Raw genomic sequence first — 24,357 nt, 5'->3', positions numbered from 1 at the left:
CCAATGGGTGTTGCACAGGTAAATTTAATAGTGTTTGTAGAATACTAGTATAACAAGGTGCATCTACAGTAATTAACAATTTTGCATTTTGTGCTTTGTTGGAATGGGGTATTTTTGCTAAGCTTGGGGTAATGCACTAAATGGTTAAAAATGTATTAACTACTCATGAAGTAAGTAAATATCTTATGGAAAAATATTGCTTGTTATTTCATAGATTAAGATTTACAGTGCATGTACAAAAGGAGACTGAATTTTTTATATATATATATATATATATATATTTATCCTTAATTTTAACATTTACTAACTAAGTAGCACTCAACTTTGCAAACACGATTGCCTTGTAATGCAGTTTTCTAATCATAATTCTGTACTGGGTCTTATTCTGCCCTCATCTCTGTAGTGTTTGAAGCGTTTTCCAGCTGTCCATTGAAGGACCTGACTGTTGCTTGTTATCTCTGCTCTTTTTCTCTCTCATCCTCTTCAGAGGTGATTGAATCTGTCTCCTGTGCATTGCTCTGCTTTGCTGGGCTTTTTGTTTCAGAGTTTTGTTTTGTGTTGCATTTGTTTGGATTTCTTTTATTTTGTCCTTTGCCTTAATACCATTTGCCCAATCAAGAAAAGAAAGAAATAACATTGCTGATCTAAATCCAATAGTCTTTACTAAAGCAACAGTCTCGATAATATGTTTGCCTGGGGTTTGCAAGATTTTGACTATTTTGTAAACATTCATTTAAATCCCCGCAGTATTTTATAAACATTAAAAGGGCAAAACCCTGGTCTAAAACTGCATGGGCAAAGGCACAACAGGGAATTCTTATTTGTTGTATTAAAGTTATATGACTGTAATGAAAATATGAGTGCAATTTAAAGGTCATGACCCTGCTCCTGAAGAAGTTTCGTACTTCATACAATTGTGAGTCAACTTATACAAACAAAAGGCATAACTTTTGGTTGCTTAACTTTGTAAACATACTATTGAGTTCAAAAAGTCCTCAGTAATAAGATAAACAGAACAGTTGACAGATGGCCAGTTTGCATCTTATCTGGGGCAGTGAAGAACAACATTCTTTTCTGAGACTGCAACTATTTCATATCTCATTACATGAAATTTTTGATACATGTCCAATACAGTTTGTAATGGCTAATAACTAGAATTCATTCTTTTTATTATAGTAGTATATAAGGACCCTCAACTCAAGATGAGGGCCCCAAAATCCTATATACTATGCATACATAGCATTTAGAAAATTAGATACATTAGAGAGCTTGCAGTTTATTATTTCCATTCCACTTATTGACATAATTTGCATAATTGTTGGTAGACTCTGTGTATAGTCTAAAGGTTGAAAATGAAGAATTTACACATTATATCCACCTTGGAAGAACTATAGAGCAAACATTTGAGAAAAGGTAGATCAGAATGTGAAGACATTCACTATGTCATGTCAGCTGAGAATGAACTACATAAAATCTCACCAAGACTCTAAATAAAAATAAGAGTATTTGAAATACTGTGTGTAATACTTGCCCTTATTCAACATTGTACATGAAATCAGGTAATCTGGTTTTAGTGAAAAGTTAGTGGGACAGGTATTGTGTAGTCTAATGGTTCTGTGTTTGTTTTGATTATGAAGAAAACAGTTCTCTGTCACATGCAGCACTTAATGGTACATGAAATAAAGGAGCTAGGCTTTCGAGGAATGTTTAGTAAGTCAAACAACAGACTAAATAAACCATCTGATCAGATTTTTTGGAACCAAATCAGAATTTATCTCAGGCATAATCTGGAGCTCAGATGCCATTAAAAGCATGGAGCAGAAGCAAATATGTTGGGCCGCACGTATTTTTTGTGCTGCTGGAAATATAATGATATATTACAGTCATCTCACAAGAGATACAAATGTGTTGATAAAAAGTATTCTACATTGTTAAGGTTTTTTTACAAGACTTAGTTATGATACTTTAATGAGATTAATTTCTAGACTGATACAGGATGCAAAAATCAGGCCTGCACTTGCCAGAAGTGTTGGCAGCAGTCTGAGCTGCAGCACAGGGTATCACAGTAGTAAGAGCCATATAGAAACTGCAGACAGGTTGTGTGTTAGAAGTTAGACTGTGAAGGACAAGATGAAAGTAGTCATTGCTACTTTTTTTTTTTATCATTATTTATTTATTTTTTGCTTCATAGGTTTGATCTCGAGAGATGTTTGTAAAATTTTCACCATGCTGTTCCTGGGTGCCCCTCTTCACATGCAGTTCTTTTAATCTTTAGCTGTTCTTTTACAACTTCTCTGCTTGAGGCTGCGTCTGAGTGTTGTTCCAAAGCCTCCATATGTGGATAAAGTAATCATGACCTCACTCTAGTCCTGTGTTTATGATAGATGCACCCCAAGGTGTGCAGTAGATCCCAGTTCTTACGCAGTGGCATGAGATGTGAGCTAAGATTTAATACATGGTTATTTTGATACTGAACAATGATGTGTTCCTTGTTGAGTCAAATAATTTAAACATGAGTTTTAAAAAATACATATTTTTGTTCTGAAGCCACTAGCAGAGGTCAGCCCGTCAAATAAGGAGAGCAAAACATGACTTAGATGGCCCATCATGCACTTGGAATATCTAAATACAGCTGTAGAGTGCTTAAAGGAATACTTAGAGAAAAACATTTTTGAGCAATGTTGGATTAAATTAGAATTTGTTTCCACAAAATATTTAGCAAGTGGTCTGAAGTGACAAACAAATTAACAGACTGCATTTACCTAGTTCATGTCGAGGAGAAGTTGCTAAATTCACTAAGTAAATGGTTAGCTATAACTTGTTTGTCAGCTCTCTCTGACACTCCCTTGACTTAAGGGAAGGAATTGCTAAAATAGTTGTAGTGTTTCAGAAGCATTTAGTCCTTCAGCTATTGTTGGCGGCTTATATAAAAGAGAAGAGATGGAACAGGGAGTAAAAGGTAGAAGCCGCTCTTGAGAATGTATTGGGGGAGTGGCAGGTTAAGTTGCCTGCATTCTGGAAAAAAATGCTGTTCTTTAGCAAATCAGTGGAAAAAAATAGATGCCTTATTAGGGACAGTTTAGCAGAATCCCAAATGGAATAAAGAGTGAAATTGAGATTTTGAGATGCTCCAAGGCAGTAGTCAGTCTTGACTCTTCCACAAGTAAGTTTGTGAGGGCAAGTCATCTTTCTGTAGCTGCCTTGCGTAGAGAATTGAAGAGTTGTAAAAATATTAAAACGTAACTGCTTGCCAAACTAGACATGACTGAGAGCTCTGATCTGGTCTGGCATTCATTGCCTCCTGGAGAACTTGAAATACTGCCCAAAATCAAGAGCTTGTAAACAGAACCGTTTTCCCCTTTACTGCTGGAAAGCATGTGAGTTTTCTCTGTAAAAGGGCAGTTGCTTGGGCACAGAATAGGCAGATAAATGTGCCTAGCATATAAGCAGGAGTATGTGGAAAGTCCATCAGAATCAGAAGCAGGTGCAGCACCCCGGGGCTGAGGAAGGGGGCTTGGACAGAACTTCAGAGCTTCCTCCGCTATTTTTCAGAAAGCAAATGCAGAATTTGTGTCCACCTCTTCCCACAATGCTGCCTGGGCTGGATCCTCCCCTTCGGCAGTTTCTCTCCCTCTTCCTGCCCGCCCTTTCACTCATGCATATATGACCCCCTCAGAACAGCTTTTGCTTTGCTAAATCCAGTCCAGGCAGCTGCACTTCCTGTTGGAGGCACCGAGCAACTCTGAACTTCGGATTCAGCATGGGTAAGAGATCCTGCCAGTGGATCCAGCCTGGATCTGCTGGAGTCCTGCTCTTTGTTTGCTACAGTTCCGCACTTTGAAACCTCCAGACGACTTGTAAGCAGAGTTTAGTGGGTTTGTTGCAGTGGCAGACTAGTAAGAAGAAACGTGGGGCTGAAGTTCAGCATTTTTTCAGACTCAGAAAGAGGTTTTCTTTCTTTAAGCGGCTTAAAAAACAGTATAGTTTTAAATAAGTAGCTTCAATGCTTTTGAAAAGATAATTTTAATGCTGTTATTAATTGTCTCTTTTGTACCCCTGCATTTAGAAACTGAAATAAACACTTGGACTCGCTGTTCTAGTTGACGGGCACTTTCAAGAAAACTGGCAGGGAACTGAGGACCATAATGTAACTTTCTGCTTATGTTTTTATGGCAGACAGTATAATTCTTAAAAACTTTATTTCTAGATAGATAGACAGGTAATATGGGGGGCAGGGGCAAGGAGCCCTAAACCAGAACTTCTTTGAATGTGAATATATTCTTACATAATTTGCAGGACAGACTGTTACATTGTGTTTTCGCAATACAGGATAAAATTCCTTGAAAAATACCTTAGTCTAAAGACCCTAATTACAATAACAAAAAACAACAGCACTGACTCAGCAAAAGTGACTAGTCTGGTATATCTGCCCAGGATGAATGATTACCTTTTTGTACTTTTGTAAGTACTAGTAGCATAAAATAAACTATTTTGCTTTAGTTTCTTAACAGGCTTTAATTCTCAATTTATAACCTGTAAAAGAGACAGTTTAGTCTAAATGGTCATGACAGTCTGTAAGAAATAACTAGGGAGTGCATAAAGAGTAAGTTAAATACTGTGCCTTAAAGCAGAATGAGGGCGATTGATAACAGCGCTTGGAAAGGTCTGCTCTGCTCTGCTCTTGGCTGTGTAGAAGATGAAGCCTTGGACTACTCTTCAAAAATTCAACAGAATTATTAAAGTCTGCTCAAATTACTTATTACTTGGAGAGAGGTTTGCTTTCTAGCAATATATATATTTTTTGTCTTTCTCTATGGCCTATATCTTGTCTTGTATATAGTATAACTGATACTCTCATTTCTAGCTTTTCCCATTTTCATGTTTATTTCAACAATTTAACTTGGGCACAATCATACCACAAACCAGATTTACCTGCCTTCGTTTTTTTTAATATGTCACTGTTCAACCCAAGCTTACACCTTAACTTGATAGATCTTTCTGTTTACTCAGGCTCTGCAAAAAGCCTGGGTTGGCCTAGATTTATTCCACCTGGATTTGTATCAAACTGTTTAACTCAAACCACGAAAGAAAGCATCTTGCCTGTGTTAATACTTTTAATTTACTGAATTTACTATGAAACTGCACTTTATCAGGAGGGATAATTTTTTTGCAGTGCTGTTATCTGTTGTTGTAATTCTATAAGCCTCATTATGTAGACTTCTGGTAACTCCAGGTTATTCTGAATATAGTTAGCCTTCCTGTAGCTTCCATAGTGGCTTTGCGTATCAGTTAAAAACTTAAGCACGCCAATTATGTGAGTATAAACAGACTGAACTTTTGTTTTTAAAACACGCTTTCAAAAGATTTTTATAAAAGAGTCTCCTAAATCTCTGTCATATCTTTTTTTTCTGATGTTTGCTCGCCTTTGGGATGATCTGTGTTTTGCGCTGTTTCTTTGCCCTAAGGAGCTCGTAACAGATAATCAGCACTTCAGAAGACTTTACAACCCTTGAAAAGGTGGAGAGGCATCTCTCTCCGACGGAAGGGAGTGTTGATATTTGGAGATGGCCGAGCAGCACGTTGATTTGGCTCACACTGAAACCGAGGTGTCAGGACCGCTGCTTTACGCTGTGTCTGCTAGACTGACAGATTCGGTCGTCGTTCTTTGACTTGTACAGTAGTGTGATATTACTTGGCACATCAGTACAACTTGGTGCCCAACAAAACTGAGGGAAACAGAGCGTTTTTTTTTTTTTCTTGACTATCATCTGAAAAAGTGTGGTGTCTTTGCCACCGTCAAAGTTCTTTTGACTTTTATGACATTGAGAATACTGCCCCCTTGCCTACAATTTGGTGAATGGATGGAAAGCTGCAGGGAGTCCCTTCGGTGTTACGTGGGAAACACATTACAGCTTACATATGATAAGTTATTGTAAATGTAGCAAAATATCCTCAAAAGTTGTTCATTAGAGTGGTCTATGGATCATTAGTGTTCGTGCATGAAATTTTGGCCTGTTACCACTAATTTACTGTCTATCTTGTTATCCACTTGGAAAAATACAAAGCAAAAGGAAACTAGACTGGATTCCTCAGTTCCCTTCACTCTCCACAAAGGAGACCTGCTGTAGACAATGATAATTAAAAGAACAGTGATATTTTATCAGCGTTTGGAGGGGGGTGTATGCATGAAAAAAAATGCATCAAAGAAAAATAAGGTTAATATGACTGTGAAAGAAGAAAAATTGTGCATTGAAGCAGTTAAAGCTAAGTGCGTATGTTCTTGTTGTTAAATTTAGATGCGAGCAGTTGTGGTGGAGCAATGTCCTGTGAAAGAAGGAAAAGGTGGACTTTATGGAAGGGGGCTATCCATGTGACAATTTCTCTTTAGACGTGTGAGGTGCAGGAAAAACTCTCAATGCTTTTCACCTAGTTGGAGTTTGCAAGTCACCACTATATGATACAGTGTCCCACTTCCTGGTATTCAAAATATTTGGTCAGCTGCCAGATTAATGGGGGATCTGGAACGTCATGAATAATATTAACATGTTTAAGTACATAGCAATGTAAATATTATTGTTAACATGTTGCTACAAGATGGTACAAACCAATTTTATGACAAAATCCTTACTTTGAATTCACAAATGAGCTTGGCATCATGTAACAGGGAAAGATTTGCATCATCTTTGAATATCTTGAGGCAGTTAGATACAATGGTTTAGAATAAAAGCGTATTTGAACAAGATCAGACCAAAAAGAGAAAAAAATGTGTATGAGGAGAAGGAAGAGGAAATGTTTATCATCTTGCTGTATGTTTTTGCTAGAAAAGAATTTGGCACAAATAATCTTTTTCTCAAAATAATCCACAGAACACTGCATTTGCAATGCTAATTAAGTTGTGGTCTAATGCATAGTGAGCTCCTGCTAATTTAGATGATTGAGAAAATTAGAATAACGTTTAAGTTACGGCTTTTTATGGAAGTTGGACAGAAATGGAACAAAGCAAACTTCCTTTTCTCTGTTTTCATATAAAATATTTCATAAAGAGTGTGGAACTAAACCTGAAGTACTAAATTACTCTTTTACAGAAGATCCTGTTTTTAATGTTATGAGCCTCAGAATAAAATGAGTTAGCTGATTGCATGGAACAATGATCAAGTCATCTTTGCCTCCAAAGAAAGGCTCTGTAATTAAATGGGCAATGGAACTATCACTACCTCGATACTTCCAGTTATTATAACCTTCTATTTTTAAATACAGTGGTATCAGAGAATGGCAAAAAATAGCTATCTCCTCATTTTTATTACAGACACTTGAGGCACTGAGGGAGGCAACTGTACTGTGTTTTTGCTCCTGTCAAAATGTGTTTCACTTCATGTCATATTGAAAAAATACACTGGTATCCTGATGCGTGGTGCTGCTAAATTTTAATGTTTTAAACAGCTGATTATATACTATTTCCATTTAAGAGCTAGAATCCTCCTACATGGTGGAATGGATTCTGCAGGCCTGAAGCTTTGTGATAATAGAAAAGTAGAGATTTACATGCTTCACTTAAGCCTATAAACTTGCAAAACATTGTATGTGCCTTTTAAAGAAATATATCAAGGGTTTTTTTGATTTTAGACAGTAGTTTATTAATATAAACCTGAGCACATATGTTGGCTCTGTTAGAGTAGAAATCGCTGTATATGAGGCTACTTTAGTTTTTTTACTTAGCTATTGATTAGGATCCAAACTAGTGCAAAGGGAACTAAAGCTCTTTAGAAGTAAGCTGAAACAATTATTAAAAAAAAAAAAAAAAAAATTGCCAGGTGGTAGTTCTGGATGAATTAATTAGTGATCCTAAGTGAGGGTTTATGACAGCTGGAGCACTGATGGGAAGGCAGAGGTAGGGAGCTGAGTTTCTAATACAGAGGAGGTTCATAATTCCCCTTCCTCACGTCCTTTCTGGTTGTCTGCAGTATTACCTCTCACCCAGGTTGTAAACCCTTAAGAATAACCACTTCAAAAGTTTATATGCAGGAGAAGACTGGAGATTTTCCAGTAGTAATAAAAAGTGGTGTTCAAACTGGGCAGTATATCTACTTACGTATCTGACAGTGCTTCAGCAGATATCTTTAAACATTTAACACAGTTTTCTTTAAATCCCAGCCCCTTGTCATATATAAACATGATGTTAAATTGTAAAGCCAAAGTCTTTGAAATGAAGGCCCACATCCTGGATTTCCAGAAACCGAACCGCAGCAGTGGCTGGAGTTCAGTGAGACTTACAGGGGTTTGGCAAAGTAGAATTGGATCTGAGATTTCTCAAATCTATGAATGCAAAGCCAATGTCCTGTTAAGATAGATGTGTTCAAATAACTTGGAGATTAAAACTTTCTCTTTTTTTTTTTTTTTTTTTCTTCTTCTCAAATCAGCAAAATGTGGAGCATGTGGTCCAGGGTATGCAACTCCTTTGCATGCCATGAAAGGCAAGTACTGTAACATGTTTTCTGAAGTCTAGGACATCAATAAAACAGTTTTTTTCAAATTAAATTAAGATCTTCCAGAGAGGCTTATTGACTAGCAAGGCTGAGAAAACTTTAAATATTAGAAGAGATTTTATTTCATTTTGAGCCCAAATCTGGGCAAAGCATACAAACTATGTTATCATGAGTTAACTGAATTGCAGTACTAACACAAAGTAGAGCTGGATTTAAATAAATGCAATGGTATAAGATGCTAAGATGCAACAAACTGTTCTGTTTCTCTATTTTGCACAATATAGCTTTGCTTTAAGAGTACTGGGTGCAACTTACTGTAATTTAGCCTGAAAAAAAATGTTCCTTTGGTGTTTTTGGATAGAGACCTTTACAGACCTCCCTCTTAATTTCTCACAAAAACAAGTGTTTTTCTAGGATAGAAGAAGGGGGAAAGGAGGGAAGGGACAATAGGATATTCTGTGTGACGTGGCAAGCTTTTCATCCACCAGTAGCTATAAAAAAGTTGCAGTCTGTTCTTTCTGGAGGTGTAGTACTGCTGAGCTAAGTCCTGAACCTCACCAAAGCCTTCGAGGCATTTTACTGCAGTTTTTAGTAGTGTTAGAATGTCACTGTGAGTCTTAATATATTTTAAAAGCCTCAATTTTAGAATGGTGGCATAGGTAGGCCCAAGTCTTGACCCTGGCAGTAGGGAGTCACTGGTGTAACTGGAGAAGGGAGAGGTTTGACGTAGCCTTATAGGTGGGAAAGTGATCCCTAGCGCTGTCCTTCTTTGGGAAAACAGTTGCTTTCCCAGGACCCCTCACATCAGTAGGACAAGGGGAGTGGAGAAGCCCCATAGCTGAAGAGCTTTCTCTGGGCAATTTCTGAACTCTTCACTGCTCAGGCTATATATTACTAAGCATTTCTCCATAGAATCGAAATATGAGGTTTGGCTTCCTAGTTAGTAATGAGGAGGAGTCCCGGTCTATAGACAGAGACAGTAAATCCCGGGACAGATTCTTGTCAGGTTTACCATAGCTTGCTGGGAAAACAATTTCTTTTGACTCATTAAACATTTCTGTCTTGAAAGGTCCCCGGGAGGAGATTTTGTACTTGCCTTGTATCTACAGAAACACTGGGATAGAGAAGCCTGACTATTTGGCTACAGTGGATGTTGACCCCAAATCTCCACACTACTGTCAGGTACCTGTGTGTTGAATGGCTCTAATTGCATTCTCAGCTTCTACTTTCACTTTTTCTCCTCCGATTTGTGACCCTTTCAGTCATGAACTTTGGATCCCACTCAATGTTTTCTTTTCTGCTCTGTATTTGACTTCATATTTTCTTTTCTTTTCATAATCACTTTCAAATAGAAATTTCAATGTTGAATATTAATCAAATCCTGTGCTGTTTTTCTTAGTTGGTAACTAAAAGCTAATATTTATCTTTTTAGTTTCAAGACACCTTCACAGCATTTTTATGCTTATGGTTTTAATAGTTCTCTTTGTAAAACTACTGTTCATTTATATTGAGCATGAGTATTAAGCTCTGGAAGGTTATATTTCCTTGGGATGTGTCAGTAGTTTAGACAGAGTTTATAATGAAGGAGCTCTGATACCCCAGGAAATTCTGTATTAGGCACTATGAAACTAATCCATTTACACCATAAATGCAAAGCTGTAGCTAGCTAGCTAGCTACCGACAGTGTCAGACCCCAGTTATTGGTAAGACCCTTTCTTTAAACTGCATTTGAACATTAACTACTTATACAACTCAAATAACTGAAGATGTGTTGGATGCTGATCTTCAGCCATGCAGTGTCTTTAAGGAGCAGCAAATTGGGTTTGACAACAAAGGCTTTCATAATTTGATCTAGCTATTGTTCATGTTTTTATTGTGGGAAAGTTGAGGAAACAAATTTCTTAAAGCTTTGATAAAGCTTAGCTGTGATCTTTCTACTTTTATTAGTTAATAGAGGAGAAGTAGATATGTGAAGCAAGGGTGCAAACTAACATGTCAGCATGTCAATTTGGTCATCAGTCCTGTTTGTAATCAGGTAAATCTTGTAAAGCCAGAGACTTGTAGCTCATGGACAATTGATGTATTTGATGTATTTTTTTTCTGTGTGTTTTTTTTTATATATATATCATCGTTCCATGTCTCCTTGATTAGATGGAGTGTTTTAAAGATTTGGATGAATTTAATAGCACAGCACATTTTACAAGTCCTATGCAATCATGATGTCCAACTTTATTTTCCCATTTTATTGTTTCAGCTCTGTGAGTCTTGGGCTGAATTGGCTTGCTGAATAGCAAATAGCAGTTTCCTTCTGCTCTTCACTAATTTATGCTTATGCATAAGGAATCACTTCTTTGCATAGAGGAAAAGCTCTCTAGACCTGAATCTGAAGTCTTGTCTTTGACTTTGTAGGTGATCCATCGCCTGCCCATGCCCAACCTTAAAGATGAGCTCCATCACTCAGGATGGAATGCCTGTAGCAGCTGCTTTGGAGATGCCACAAAGAAAAGAAATCATCTGATTTTGCCAAGTCTGATTTCTTCTCGCATTTATGTGGTGGATGTGGGAACAGACTTGCGAGCTCCTAGAATCCATAAGGTATGTTTAATGGCTTTAAGATGTCTTTTTATGTTCTTATTTTGACCAAGAGATAGAGATTTTCTGTATTGTAACATCCAATTAGAATAGGAGATGAAAACAGTTTTGGAAGCTTTTCTCAAACGTCAGGAACTTGTGAGAGTTTTGAGGCTCTTAAAATTTATTGATAAATTACACACCAAAACCTTGTGCTCAAGAAATATGAGTAGTTGCAAGCACTGAAAATTTAGGAGGTTCCAGAGCTCAGACTGCCTGTGCAATATGAATTTTGGTCCAAATGTTTGTGCACTATAATACTGTTTTTGACTGAGATCACAAAGGAAACTCCTACCTGACCCAGTCAACACATTCATCTGAGCGTTTATGAGTTGTAATTTTTTTTTCCAGAGATCTTAGTGAGTTCAAATTTGATTGAATTTTCAGTGAGCAAAACCATGTCCTTTCCAGAAAGGACAGTTCCTCCTTGATTTGTAATCTCTAGTTCCTGAACATGGTGTATCTATATCTTTTTTTAAAGAAAAATGTAATAAAATATTTTAATATGGGGAAATTAGCATTTTTTTTGTTGTATCTTGTTCTTGGAAACAACAGAAATTTTCCCAAAATCAAACTACCACTGCAGTAATCCATTTAGCATAAGTTTAGCTCTGATACAGACTTACACTTTGTACATCTCTGATTATTTATGTTCCCTTTGCAGTCAGTGAAAAAAGACATTACTGGAGTGAGATTTGTCTAACTTATTTTAGAAGACTGTTTTAGGATGAAGTAATTGTGTCCTGAAAGTGTTTATTTCTTTTCACTGGCTATAAACTAAGCTAGAGGATTAGCTTAGATCTAAATGTATATGCTATCAATGTCTTTACTTGGTCAGCTGAATTCCACCCCAGTGTATAAAACTTCACTGCAAAGTTACAGGTTTGGCAGAGACAAATTTAGTCTACTGATTAGAAAAGTCTTTTGAAGACAGGTCATAATGTGGAATGTAAGGCAATTTCAAGTGGTCTTTTGTCTTGCTCCACCTGCCTGTAAATACTCTCATTGATAATCTTGCAGCTTTGAGTAACAGTGGTAGCTAAGCAGTTCTTTGAAACCTTGCCAGACTTTAACTATTAATGCAGTGAAATAAACACGCGCACACACACACGCACATACAAATGGGGGAGTCTCTTCTTGTACAGTGAGTTTTGTTTCAAAGTGGGTCTCTGGCAAGGAGATAAACTCAAAGATTTTTTTCTCCTCCTCTGAGCTGCTACTACTCCAAATGAGAACTGACATCTGAAAGCTGCGCAGTGTTGTTTCCCCAGTGATACTAATTAAAGCAAATAAAGATTTCACTGTCTCGCTCATGCATGAATTAGCCATTTAACTCTTGCTATTTATGTTATTGAGAAGAACAAATCTATGTCATGGATGGTACCATCTTACTGGGTAGATTAGAAAGAGGGAGATGGCAAATACTCAAAGTGACAAAAGAAATAACTCCCCTCACCCACCAATCCTTACTGCCATTCCAATCCTTCACCATTCTTTGAAGTTTGAGCTCTTAGACTGGGGTGGAATTGATATTCTGTAATAATCTGAACAAAGATCTGACTATGCGTATACTCGTTTTAGATTGTTGAGCCAGTGGAATTATTCTGGAAGGGTAATGTGGCTAATCCTCACACCTCTCACTGTCTGGGCAGTGGTGAGATTGTAATCAGCTGTTTGGGAGACCCTTCTGGCAATGGAAAAGGTATGAATCCCCTTCACAATTAAAGAAAACTATCCATGGTAAGAGGTATCAGGCTCCCAAAATGTAGGCTGCAAAACTAGAAACACTGTTAGGAGCTCAGAGTTCTTTTGTGCACATAACCACTGTAGCACCTGGGAACCTAAATTGTTTATTTAACTCTAGAGTAAATACTTCAGTTAACAGGTAAGCTCTATGGACATTGCTCCACCACAGCAATTCAGATTTGATGTGGAGGAGGCCATTTGAGCTGTTCAGCTTCTGTGCCTCGGCCCTTCAAATATATATAATAATAGTAATGCTGTGGCTCAGCATTACTAAAGAAGACCAGCTCTAGTGCTTGTAACATGAGCAAGAAACCCACTAACACTTTGCTTGAGCCCCTTCAATGCAGAGCTGGGAAGAATTGCTTTTAAACATAGTCTATATTGTCTCAATACTTGTGAGTTGGGCAAGAAGGATTCTGTTACCAACAGAATCCTCTTTTATCTAATGAAGGTGGCAATTCCTATTTAAAGCTTGCACATAAATTTTGTTAGCTGTTCAGATGTAAAAAAAAAACCCTGACATCTAATAAAGAGAAACTTTAGCTATGGGGGGCAGATACTTTGGATGATTGGGTAGTGAACCCTGCTCCTTTTCAGAGGGTTTTCTTTTCTGCATCATGAGCAAATATGTCCTTGAATATGTATATTATATGCCTGATCAACAATACCAGTTGCAAACAAAGAAAAATTTAGGTGAATCCTCCAGGATCTTCCCTAAGACATTTCTTAGTTGAAATGTACTCTAGGAGGGTCAGTTGATCTACCGAATGGGTCAAGCAGAAATAGAGCAAAACTAGAGCATAGGAAGTTCATAAAAAAGTGGTAGTGTTCATGGAACTCCCTTCATAAATCCAATTTTTATTTCATTTAGTCCATCAAAGCAATACCAAAGGAATCACAAAATTTCCTTGAAGCATGGGATAGTAATTTACAGAATGTTTAGGAAATAGATGTTTTAATATTAATACATTACTTATTTAAAGCTGCAAATGTGTGTGTAAATCTGTTTCAATATCAGGTGGCTTTATTGTGCTGGATGGAGAGACCTTTGAAGTGAAGGGCAATTGGGAGAAGGGGGAAAAAGTACCCTCGATGGGTTACGACTTCTGGTATCAGCCACGGCATAATGTCCTGATGAGTACTGAATGGGGAACCCCAAAAGTCTTGGCAGAAGGGTTTGACCCAGCTGATGTAGAGAAAGGTGAGGAAGTGTTTGTTTAAACTTCAAAAGTAGTTCTTTTGTTCTAAAAGTGTTCTTCAAAGTTAAGATAATTTCTTCTTTGCTTATTTTTGTTTGATTTGATCGATTAGGTCATTATGGGCATCACATTAATGTGTGGGACTGGAACTCTCATACCTATATTCAGTCAATTGACTTAGGGAAGAACTCTATTCCTCTGGAAATTCGATTCCTTCACAATCCAGATGCTTCAGAAGGATTTGTTGGATGTGCCCTGAGTAGTACAGTGCATCGTTTCTACAAAACTGAGGTAAATACTGAAAGTCGTGACAGAAATGAAAGCTCAAACCTAATTGTTTCAGAAATTCACTGATCACTTAGAAAATAGCAGGATTTCAATAATAAAAAAAAAAGGCTCCAAAGGCTCCTAACTCTAGTCTAATGCTAATCAAGCTATAGCATTGTGTCAGAGCAAACCTTTTAATGACAGTGTGTACAAGCCAATGCAGTGGCATTCTGAAGGTGCTATGAAATCCCTCATCTTTGAACAATTGCAGATGGTCAGTGTTTTGAGTATTTCTGCAGCAGTATTGCTGATATCCAGCATGCAAATCCTTCAATAGCCTGTTTCTGAAAGGAAGCAAAGCTCAAAAATCACGGGGCTGATTTGTCAATCCTATTCCCAACTTCCCTGCCCTCTACAATAACTTTGGAACACGTTGACCAATTTAATCAAAACTGGTGAATCGTGAAAGTCCCAAAGAGTGGAAGTGCTTGCCAAGGATAGGAACATACGTGATCAGGTAAATATGAGACTCCCTAATAAGTACTTTCACAGAGGAAATGGCTGCAGCGTTAGCTCAAGATCTTTCTGGCAAACTGACCAAAAATATGTGACTTGGACAGCTAATCAGAACATAACGTATACTTTGTTACCAGTGACTACGAGTGCTGCCTCTTGCTCAACTAGTGTTTGGGAGCATAGGGAGGATGTTTAGGTAGAAAAGGGAAGAGAAAATGAAGGGATCATGGACAGGGGAGTAGAGTTATTACACTATTGCAGTTTTAGAGGGAGTACAGAAGAAAAATAGGACACGTTTATAGGAGACTAGCGTTCTTTAGTTCTGCTGCTGATAGAGCAAGCTGTTTGAGGTGTTTCATAGTGTAATCATTAACACAGCCCATTTTCACTGGCGGGATACTTACCATCCTCGCTCCTTGTTGACGCTTAATTGCAGTGTATGTATCACCTCTGTACAGGGCCAGTTAAATATATAGTAGTATTTACTTCTGTCATGCAAAGCTGAGCTCTCTTGGCTATAACATCAAGGCAATAATAGTGCTGTGTTATCTCGTGTGCCTCCTGCAGAAAGGAGACTGGGCAGCAGAGAAAGTGATTGAAGTACCCAGCAAGAAGGTGAAGGGATGGCTGCTTCCTGACATGCCCGGTTAGTGTGAGCACGTTTGGGGAAGAAATGGCGTGTTTTCCTCTTCAGTTCCCTGGTGTGCTGTAGCTTTTTAGAAAATCTAATCCTTAAGTATCAAATGCTTCCAGTGTGAAAGAGTAAGTTTTTGTTTGGATTCTCTGTGTACCACTTCTGATGTAACCATACCAGGCACCAAGTAGGAGATCTTGTCAGGCCTCTGCTCTCACACTGGCTGCTCAATGCTTGAAGTCAGTCTCTCTAGAAACACACTTGTGAGTTTTGGTCTTTCAGCATGAGCCCCGTTGGAAGGGGGCAAGAGACTGTCATGGATGAACAAGGAGCTCCTGGCAAAACTCAAACAGAAGAAGGAAGTGCACAGAAGATGGAAACAGGAACAGGCCACTTGGCAGCGTTGTAGGAACATTGTCAGAGCATGCAGGGATGTGACTAGGAAGGCCAAGGCCTATTTAGAATTGAATCTGGCAAGGGATGTCAAGTACAGTAAGAAGGTTGTCTTTAAGTACATTAGTAACAAAAGGGAGACGAGGAAGAATGTGTGCCTGCTACTGAATGGGGCAGAGGCCATGGTGACAAATGATACAAAGAAGACAGAGATGCTGAATGCGTTCTTTGCTTCAGTGTTTACTGCTAAGACCAGCCCTCAGGAATCCCAGATCCTAGAGATCATGGAGAAGGTGTAGACATCCATAACGTCCTCATAGGCAAGCTCAGAAAGTGTGAGTTAGGTGAGCAGGTAGTGAGGTGGATTGAAAGGCAGAGCTCAGAGGGTTCTGATCACGGTGCAAAGTCTAGTTGTAGGCCTGTAGACAGTGGTGTCCCCCAAGGCTCAGTCTGGGTCCAGTCTTGTTCAGCTTACTCATCAGTGACATGGATGAAGGGATGCAGTGCGCCCTCAGCTAGTTTGCTGATGATACCAAGCTGGAAGGAGTGACTGATACACCAGAGGGCTGTGGTGCCATTCAGGGGGACCTCGATAGGCTGGAGAAATGGGCAGAACGGAACCTCGTGAAGTTCAGCGAAGGCAAGTGCAGAGCCCTGTACCTGGGGAGGAATGACTCTATGCACCAGTATAGGCTGGCAGCTGACCTGCTGGAAAGCAGCTCTGTGGAGAAGGACCTGGGGGTCCTGGTGGACAAGAAGCTGACCATGAGTCAGCAGTGTGCCCTTGTGGCCAGGAAGGTCAATGGTCTCTTGGGGCGCATTAGGAAGCGCATTGCCAGCAGGTTGAGGGAGGTGATCATGCCACTCTGCTCAGCCCTGGGGAGGCCACCTCTGCAGTACTGTGTCCAGTTCTGGGCTCCCCAGTGCAAGAGAGACATGGAGCTACTGGAGCGAGTCCAGTGTAGGGCTACAAAGATGATTAAAGGACTGGAGGATCTCCCTTATGAGGAACGGCTGCAAGAGCTGGGCCTGTTCAGCCTGGAGAAGATTGAGGGGGCTTATCATATACATCAGTGTGCATAAGTATGTGAAAGGAGGGTGTTGAGAGGATGGGGCCAGACTCTTTTCAGTGATGCCCAGCAACAGGACAAGAGGCAACAGGAACAAACTGAAACACGGGAAGTTCTGTCTGAACATCAGGAAAAACCTCTCTACTGTGAGGGTAGCAGAGCACTGAAACAGGTTGCCAGCGAGGTTGTGGAGTCTCCTTCCTTGGAGCTATTCAGCAGCCATCTGGACACAATCCTGGGCAATGTGCTGTAGGTGACCCTTCTTGAGCAGGGGGGTTGGACTAGATGATCTCCAGAAGTTCTTTCCAACCTCAACCATTCTGTGATTTAGGAATGGTCCTGGGAATGCAGATAAAGGCTGAACCTCCTTGGAACAGGTGCTGGGTTTCCGAGAGTGGCTGTGATTATCCAACTGATATTATATTTTTCTGAGACTACTATGTCTAGAGTTTTGAAAGATACAACAGCTTATTTGCTGCTGCTGCTGTCCGTTTCTTGACTCTTCAACTGAATGTTTTCTTGAAGGTCTTATTACTGATATCCTCATCTCGCTGGATGACAGATTCCTGTATTTCAGCAATTGGGTGCATGGAGACATCCGTCAGTATGATATCACCAACACCCGCAAACCCAAGCTGGTAGGACAGGTAAGCCAGCATCAGAAAAGCTGTTATGCTCAAGGGCAGTACAGTTGTCTTTTTATTTCCCCCTTTCCTTAAAGAAGGAAATGTCTGACAGTTACTCTTGAGTGAGAATTGTCACTGTATAGCTTTCATGTTGCTTTGGTATCCAGAGATCCTGAGTTCTCTCTCATACATTTCCTTGGTTACAGGTGTTTCTGGGAGGCAGTATCACAAAAGGTGGACCCGTAACAGTAGTGGAAGACCAGGAGTTGCAGAGTCAGCCAGAGCCATGTGTGATCAAAGTAAGTTTCCTAACATTTGGCAGTGCTGTGCTAATTCCCATCTGTTTTGAAATATGCCTACATCTCAGCCAAAGGCGACAGTACAGCATGCATAGCTGTATCTGAGCTAGTTTATGTCTTGGCTTATAACTTGACCTGCAGGTGTCACATTTCAGCATGGAGCTAGTACCCTCGCAAATGTTCTGGGTCCCTGATGGAATTTTACAAGCTGTTCAACTGTACTGAAACCTGTGTAATTATATCTTCGCTGCTCTTGTTAGCTAGCAAATTTAAAACTGATACAGTGTACATTCATCACGCTGGCATCACTTCTTCTGATATATTTCAATGACTGATGGTTGAAGCACTAAATGAGCTCACGTACAATATATTTTGCAGTGTTTCTTTGTGTCTTTGTGCAAACTTCCAGGTAAAGAATTCAATAGAACCTGGCATCATGATTAAAAAAAAAAAAAAGAAAAGAAAAGAAAAAGAAAGAGCATTGTCTCTGGTCATTATCAGTGTGCATTAATATTATCACTTTCAAGGCAACTACCTACAGAAAGTCTCATGGAACATGCAAAAACTGAATGCAGTTGTGAGTAAGATTTATTGGCCCCTCAAGACAGCTTCAGAAAGTTCCACCTACTTCTTTTTTTTCCCTGTAGTGCAGGTTGTTACTTAGTTGCACTATAAACATATCCTTGTTTGCAGCAATGCCACACACCTTCTGCTTGATTTTGACTCCTGATCCAAGTACAACAACCTGATCCCCTCAGTCCTTATTATCTGACATTACCAGTTCTGTGAATTAAGCAGAATTCATCTGAATTGGCTTTGAGGCTTCCTGTTACTAAGGAATAAGATTCATAATAAAGCCTGTTTCCTCTCCAAGATAGGGTATTTGGGGCTCCCGTATCAAGGATTCAGAGAGCTGGATGTTCCTCTAAGTAGCAAGAGTGCCATGCTGTTTTATTTTTCCTTGCCATTGCACTTCCTTTGTTTGACCTCTGTGGCAGCTTGTCTCATTCACCTTGTTCCCTGTTACAATTTTAGGGGAAGAAGGTGCCAGGTGGACCTCAGATGATCCAGCTTAGTTTGGATGGGAAGAGATTGTATGTCACCTCCTCTCTCTACAGCGGCTGGGACAAGCAGTTCTACCCAGATCTCATCAAGTAAGAAAACTTTGTCTGTACAAGCCTGTATTCAAGATGTCCTTGTTTGGTATTACCACCTGGTAGATACAGTGCAATTCACAGCCAGGGACACTGATTCCAGTAACTTACTATACACAGCTCACCAACCTAGAGGTATCTCCTACTATCCAGAATCCATCCTTACTTAATAGGCACCAAAAACCCTGGGACTGCACATTCTATTTGGTATTGTTGGTTGAAATCATAATCTGTTTGGAGGTGGATAAGAACAGAAAGAAACCACTGAGCATGATCTGGCTTCCTGGAGTCCACAGTGCTTCCAGTCTGCCCTTGAGTTTATCGGCATGGCAGTTTATTTTTTGGAATTAAAGAAAGCAGGAGGTGATCCTTCAGATGGCCACAAGAGGGCAAAGTGCAGCTTGCCCATTTCGTGATAAGTAACAACATCTATTAATTTTCACTCACTCATTGCTAATTTGAGGTTGCAGATTTCACTGAGGTGGTATAACTCACTTTGGAGAGCTGCTAAGGCCTCTTTTGAATCTGGCATTCATTTCCTTCTGTATTAAAAGAACAACCCTGCCTGTATACAGAAGAGAAGAGCAACAAATACGAATTCTTTTCCCAAAGTCTTTTTTTTTTTTTTTTTTTTTTTTTGTCCCTTTTTCAGGGAAGGCTCTGTTATGCTGCAGATTGATGTGGATACTGAAAAAGGTGGATTGAAAGTGAACAAAAACTTCCTGGTGGATTTTGGGAAGGAACCTGATGGGCCTGTCCTAGCTCATGAGATTCGTTACCCTGGTGGAGACTGTACCTCTGATATCTGGGTGTAATTGTTTTTATGGATCTATTTCCTTTGTTTCTTTGTTTGTTTCTTTTTTTTTTTTCCCTTTTCCTCTCTGTCTCTCTCCTCCCTACCCTCCACTTCCCTTTTGTATAGGTGAATCAGTTCAGCTGGAACCTTGTCCACTATCTCAATTTAGACTTCCATTAGGGTGAGCCACAGAAGCTTCACTTTCTTCTGATTCTCTGAGGAAGCTGAGTGGGTCTTTCTGAACCATGATATAGATCTCATTTATTTCTCCAATACTTCCCCTTGCATAAAGTCTTGTGTAATCACTGTTGACTGCAGGTTTCTAGGCAGAGGTTATCAGGCTTTTAAGGATTGTTTGCCCAGTGACGGCGGAGAAGCTGTTCCTAAATAACATCATAAGGGTATATTCCATGGGCCTGACTGGGAGCAAGAGTGTCTTTTTCCTGCAAAGTTTAATTGCTGATAAAGTAATCAGTGCTTTACAACACACATAACAAAAAAAATGGTGCATATATAATCTGAAGCCACGTTTCTAAAGTTGGGTTACATTTTAACTCTTGTGCAGTGATGCTATAAAAAATCAACAGTAAAATTGTTTTGCAATTCAGGTGGAGCCTCACTTTTTTTTTCTTACTAACATTTCTGCTTTTTTTGGTCACTTTCTGAATGGATCTTACATTTTGTGCTCTTTGAAATAATGTCATCTGCCTACAAATTTTCAGGTGAGGAATTTATTTTCACTGAAGTCACCTTTGTTCCCATTATTTCAAGCAGAGCTTCCTTCTATCTTGTTTTTTAAGACTGGAGAAAACTGCAAAAAACTCTTCTGCATAGCGTATCTAACCCATGTAAATGTTACTAATAATCTCACATTGTCCAGCAAAATCATTCCTTTGATTTTTTAGGAAGCAGATGTTTGGAAGAATACGATTGCTACCAGCCAATAATATTGGAGGCCATATATTTTCCTCAAATATATCCAACTATACCACTGTGAGTTTTTAAAGTGACCAAAAGTACTTGATTTTCCACGTGGCCACATGAGGGCAGACTGCAACCTGTCTTCATGCAATACAGAAATACAATGTGATAGAAAAACTTGGTGTAGAGCACTTCTGAGCATGGCTCTTGGCCTCTTCTGGGTCTGACAGCGTACTGCAGGATGACAGTTTATAAAAGGCTAATGTTAAACGCAAAAAGTTGTATAAATAAGGAAGAGAAAAGCAAAGTGTGGGAATCACTTGAATTAGAGTATTTTCCTGTTTTCCTAACATCTGCTAATCTAGACATTGGAAAGGGTAAGATCTGAGTAGAAGATTCTAGTGATTCTGGGAAGAAATCCAGTGGGCGTTGGTGTGGTCATGGGATCTATGTCCATAGTAGAGATTCTGCTTTCAGCATGTGTGACTGCATCTACCTTACTGCAAGATGAACTTTACTGTGGACTCGCTATACTGACACCATCTTCCTTGTCTATAAAGAGGTCTCTAAGGTGATAGCTTCATGGCAAGTCAGTCTGTGGGTTATCTGGAGCAGGATTCCTCTGACTTCAGCTAGGAGCAGTGTGCCATTGGAAATGGACCTCTGAATTTCAGACACTAGCCAAATGCCAGATTTGTGGAGCATCTCTGAAAAGCATTGTGAAACCTTACCCTATTACTGACCATCCTCTCTCTCATGCCTGTCAATGTGGAAGTGAAACTTGAAAAAGCGCACAGTGAAACAAAGTAAGTTGGAGGATGCAGAGTAGGCCCAGATCTCTGGCAGATTGGAAAAGATGTTAGGTGTTCATTCAGTAATATTAAAGAGGCTTCACCCACTGGCCAAAATCCATCCTTACTCGCCAAAACCTCAGGGTCTGCACGCGTTATTTGATGTTGCTGGTTGAAACCATGGTCTGTCTGAAAGCAGGTAAGAATAAGAAAAAAAACACTGAACATGACTTAGCCTTCTGGAGTCCATAGTACTTCCAAACTGCCTTTGGGTATATCAGCATTATTTATTTATTTATTTTAATTAAAGCAGATGATGATCTTTAGATGGCCACAGGAGGGCACGGTACAGTTCACCTATTACTTGATAAGTAACAACACTTACTTGGTTTCGTTCGTTCATTGGTAACTGGAATTTGCAGATTTCATTTATTTTCCTGCTGCCAAGACATATCCAAGACAACTAACTGTTCATCTCACTAAAAGAGTCTATTTGTAGTACCTCTGAAATGTGAGCAAGGACAATGGGAGATCTTATATCCTGGTTGTTAGCTGGGAAAGCTATAGAATGGAGAAAATTCTTGCATAGGTAAAGGGAAATAAATCATGATGAGAGTCACTGTCCAAGAAAAATTTTTGGTCTGCCACCATGAGCTCACTGCTTTTCAGGGGAAGGCTGAACTCTTACTTCTGGGGCTGAGGGTGTAGAGATGTGCCTTGTATAGGGAGGTGAACAATGACTTCTTGGAGTGGAACTGGAAGTGTTTAGGTAGACTGCTCAACGTAGGTAATTGTCTGCATTTCCATCACCATCAGTGGAGAAGAGTGAAACATTTTTGATTTGATTTGTTATAAGCTAGGAGTCTGATTCATAGTACACGCAGGAACTCTGGAAGGAAAGCTGCTAGCGCTTATCTTTAGGCAGAGGCACAGAAGAGATCATTTTCAGAGTGCAAGTCAGCTGCCAGCAGAGAAAGCAGGTCCCACTTGTTCCTCCCCAGCTGTGTGTTCCTGCCACTCTGCTTTCTTCTGTCAGATCTAGTGATTGCGCAGTTGCAAGAGGAGTTAGATAAATGAGCTGATCCAACGGATAACTTTGCTGCTAAAAAGGTGACTCACGGCAATTGGCTTGGCCAATTTCCTGTGGTGGCACATGGCAGGGCCATTTGGAGGCAGCCTGAAGTTATTTCTCAGTACAGGGTGTATGAAATAACAACCTAAGGATGTGGGTTTAGAGTGGGTTTGTCCGGTTGTAGGTATGGGCTATAGTGGGGAGGGGTGATAATCCCATAAATCGCATGCTTCTGGTCACATAGTTCTGCCCCTTGCCCTGTGACTACTGCTCCAACAGAAAACAACTCACTTGGAGAGTCAGTGGGAGAGAAGAGCTGAAGTACCCATGGGGAAAAAAGGCAGAAGGATGCCACCAAGGGGGAGAAATATATTTGTGCCTGCTGATGTTCCCTCCAGCAAACCTAGCAGCCTGTACGGTGTGCTGAAGGACACAGCATCCACCAGGATGAGTGTAGAGGCACTCTGGCATTTGGTTTGTGTCCATTAGATGCTGTGATCAAGACCACCGGTGTGGATCGTAGCTTTGCGTAGTTTACTTGCTTTTAAAAATATTTGTCATGCTGGGTGTTGCGTAGCACTCATACCAAAGTTTTGGGCAGTCTCTCTGTGTCCTGAGTGTCCTAAGCAGACTCAGAGCACTGGAACAGGTTGCCCAGAGAGCTTGTGGAGTCTCCTTCTCTGGAGATATTCAAGGCCCACCTGGATGCAACCCTGTCTAACATGCTCTAGGTGACCTTGCTTGACCGGGGAGGTTGGACTAGATGATCTCCAGAGGTCCCTTCCAACCTCAACCATTCTGTGATTCTGTGACTCTTCTCCTCAGCTGCCTCCTAAGGTGTTTATGCCTTGCTCTAGCCTATGAGCCAACCCTTCGTGCGCTGTGCTGCCTCAGATCTACTTCTTAATGCTCCCCTGGGGATCCATGCCAGGCTGGGAGGCTGTCTGCCAGGAATCTCAGCTTTCTGCTCCCTTGCTGATGTCCCCTCTGCGCTGATGCATGGTGAGCTCAGCTGGTTTTGCTCTGTCTTCACCTGAACCTACCGCTTGTCTGTGGCTGAGGCCAGGGACTGTGTCCATGGTGCATGGTTCACAATGTCTAAAGGCTCAGGCAGGTATGGCATCCAGCAGCTTTTGCAGAGGGCAGCACATCCTGTAACATCCAAGCTGCTGTGTTTGCAGTCTACCAACCCATCCAATCTCATCATAAATGGGAAATCAGTTTTGATCTCCTTAATGATGCTACAAATCCAGTTTCTCTAGTCAAACTGTGTTTCTGAACTGATGAGTCTGCTCTTGCAAAGGATATGTTATAAACCAACATGTCTATGGCAGGCTTCATGTTGCGCATCCGTAGATCAGGACAATCTGGAGCTGGATGCATGTGTAGTTGTCCACATTGTCTTTCTGCCTGTAGAGAAAAAAAGGCATTTTGGGAGTATGCTTCAAGTCACTCAAAGCTGGCTTTTTAAAATAGGTCAGACGAATTACACTTAGAAGACCCGTCTTCTCTCTGTTGTGTGCGAAGAGGGTGCTCTAGAGCAATGGTTTGGATGTGCACATTCACGGTGTGGCTGTCCTGAGAGCTGTGTGCCTGAAATGCTTCAAAGGGTTGTGAGCTTTTGGGTCAAGTCTTGAGGGCAATGGAGGAATCCTACCTCTGCCCTTAAAAGACCCATTTCCAGAGCACGTTTATTTAAATAGGCAAAGTTAAGGCTTTCAGTAGCACAGACTGAGGAATCCAGTTCCTGAAATAATGT

At 40.0% G+C, this 24,357-nt stretch overlaps 1 protein-coding gene across 1 annotated transcript; it reads left to right on the top strand.

Annotated features, from left to right (window-relative positions):
* The first annotated feature begins 3,642 nt into the window (after positions 1 to 3,642).
* LOC134152548 (methanethiol oxidase-like) lies at positions 3,643 to 20,421 on the top strand. Its single transcript, XM_062597999.1, has 12 exons — positions 3,643 to 3,764; positions 8,418 to 8,471; positions 9,553 to 9,665; positions 10,893 to 11,078; positions 12,696 to 12,816; positions 13,879 to 14,061; positions 14,172 to 14,350; positions 15,410 to 15,488; positions 17,465 to 17,586; positions 17,772 to 17,864; positions 18,900 to 19,018; positions 19,671 to 20,421. The coding sequence occupies exons 1-12, from the start codon at positions 3,761 to 3,763 to the stop codon at positions 19,831 to 19,833; spliced, it is 1,416 nt and encodes a 471-aa protein (XP_062453983.1). The 5' UTR covers positions 3,643 to 3,760; the 3' UTR covers positions 19,834 to 20,421.
* Positions 20,422 to 24,357: the final 3,936 nt, after the last annotated feature.

The sequence above is a fragment of the Rhea pennata genome, chromosome 31, assembly GCF_028389875.1.
Source record: "Rhea pennata isolate bPtePen1 chromosome 31, bPtePen1.pri, whole genome shotgun sequence".
NCBI lineage: Eukaryota > Metazoa > Chordata > Aves > Rheiformes > Rheidae > Rhea > Rhea pennata.
This window is presented reverse-complemented; position numbering and strand designations above follow the sequence as displayed.

Bases quoted from the DNA above. Each gene is read 5' to 3' on its own strand.
- LOC134152548 (XM_062597999.1), top strand. The intron at 8,472-9,552 runs GCAAGTACTGTA...CTGTCTTGAAAG, and splicing joins TCCTTTGCATGCCATGAAAG to GTCCCCGGGAGGAGATTTTG. The intron at 9,666-10,892 runs GTACCTGTGTGT...TTGACTTTGTAG, and splicing joins AATCTCCACACTACTGTCAG to GTGATCCATCGCCTGCCCAT.